A 295-nucleotide genomic window follows, 5' to 3' on the forward strand; every position below is an offset into this window, starting at 1 on the left:
CATCCCTATAATCACTACTATCCCTATCATCACCCTTGAAAGAGAGAACTAACGGAGGAGAAATGAGCTGATGGTCCTTCGTCCAGACGATCTCGGGCGCTGGCGACCCATCCGCCCGACACCACAGCTTGGCGTCTCTTCCCTCCACAGTTTCCACGCCCGTCAGTTCGTCGGCGCCCCCGTCCTCCATCGTGGGCGGTTCTGAGTGAAACGAAAAAATTCAATCTTCGTTTATATCCTCTGAAAACACGTAGTGGTCGTGATATGGAGATATGGCAAACTAAGATTAATTATG

General features: G+C 50.5%; 1 protein-coding gene across 1 annotated transcript in view; it reads right to left on the reverse strand.

Annotated features, from left to right (window-relative positions):
• Window positions 1–295, reverse strand: part of LOC119594793 (hemicentin-1-like) — a gene marked incomplete at its 3' end in the record, with an annotated part of 75,652 nt that overhangs the window by 1,927 nt on the left and 73,430 nt on the right. Inside the window, exon 34 of the mRNA XM_037943882.1 lies at window positions 54–201. Within this exon, the coding sequence (XP_037799810.1) occupies window positions 54–201 (148 nt within the window). The remainder of the gene's footprint in view (window positions 1–53; window positions 202–295) is intronic.

The sequence above is a fragment of the Penaeus monodon genome, chromosome 34, assembly GCF_015228065.2.
Source record: "Penaeus monodon isolate SGIC_2016 chromosome 34, NSTDA_Pmon_1, whole genome shotgun sequence".
NCBI classification, from domain to species: domain Eukaryota; kingdom Metazoa; phylum Arthropoda; class Malacostraca; order Decapoda; family Penaeidae; genus Penaeus; species Penaeus monodon.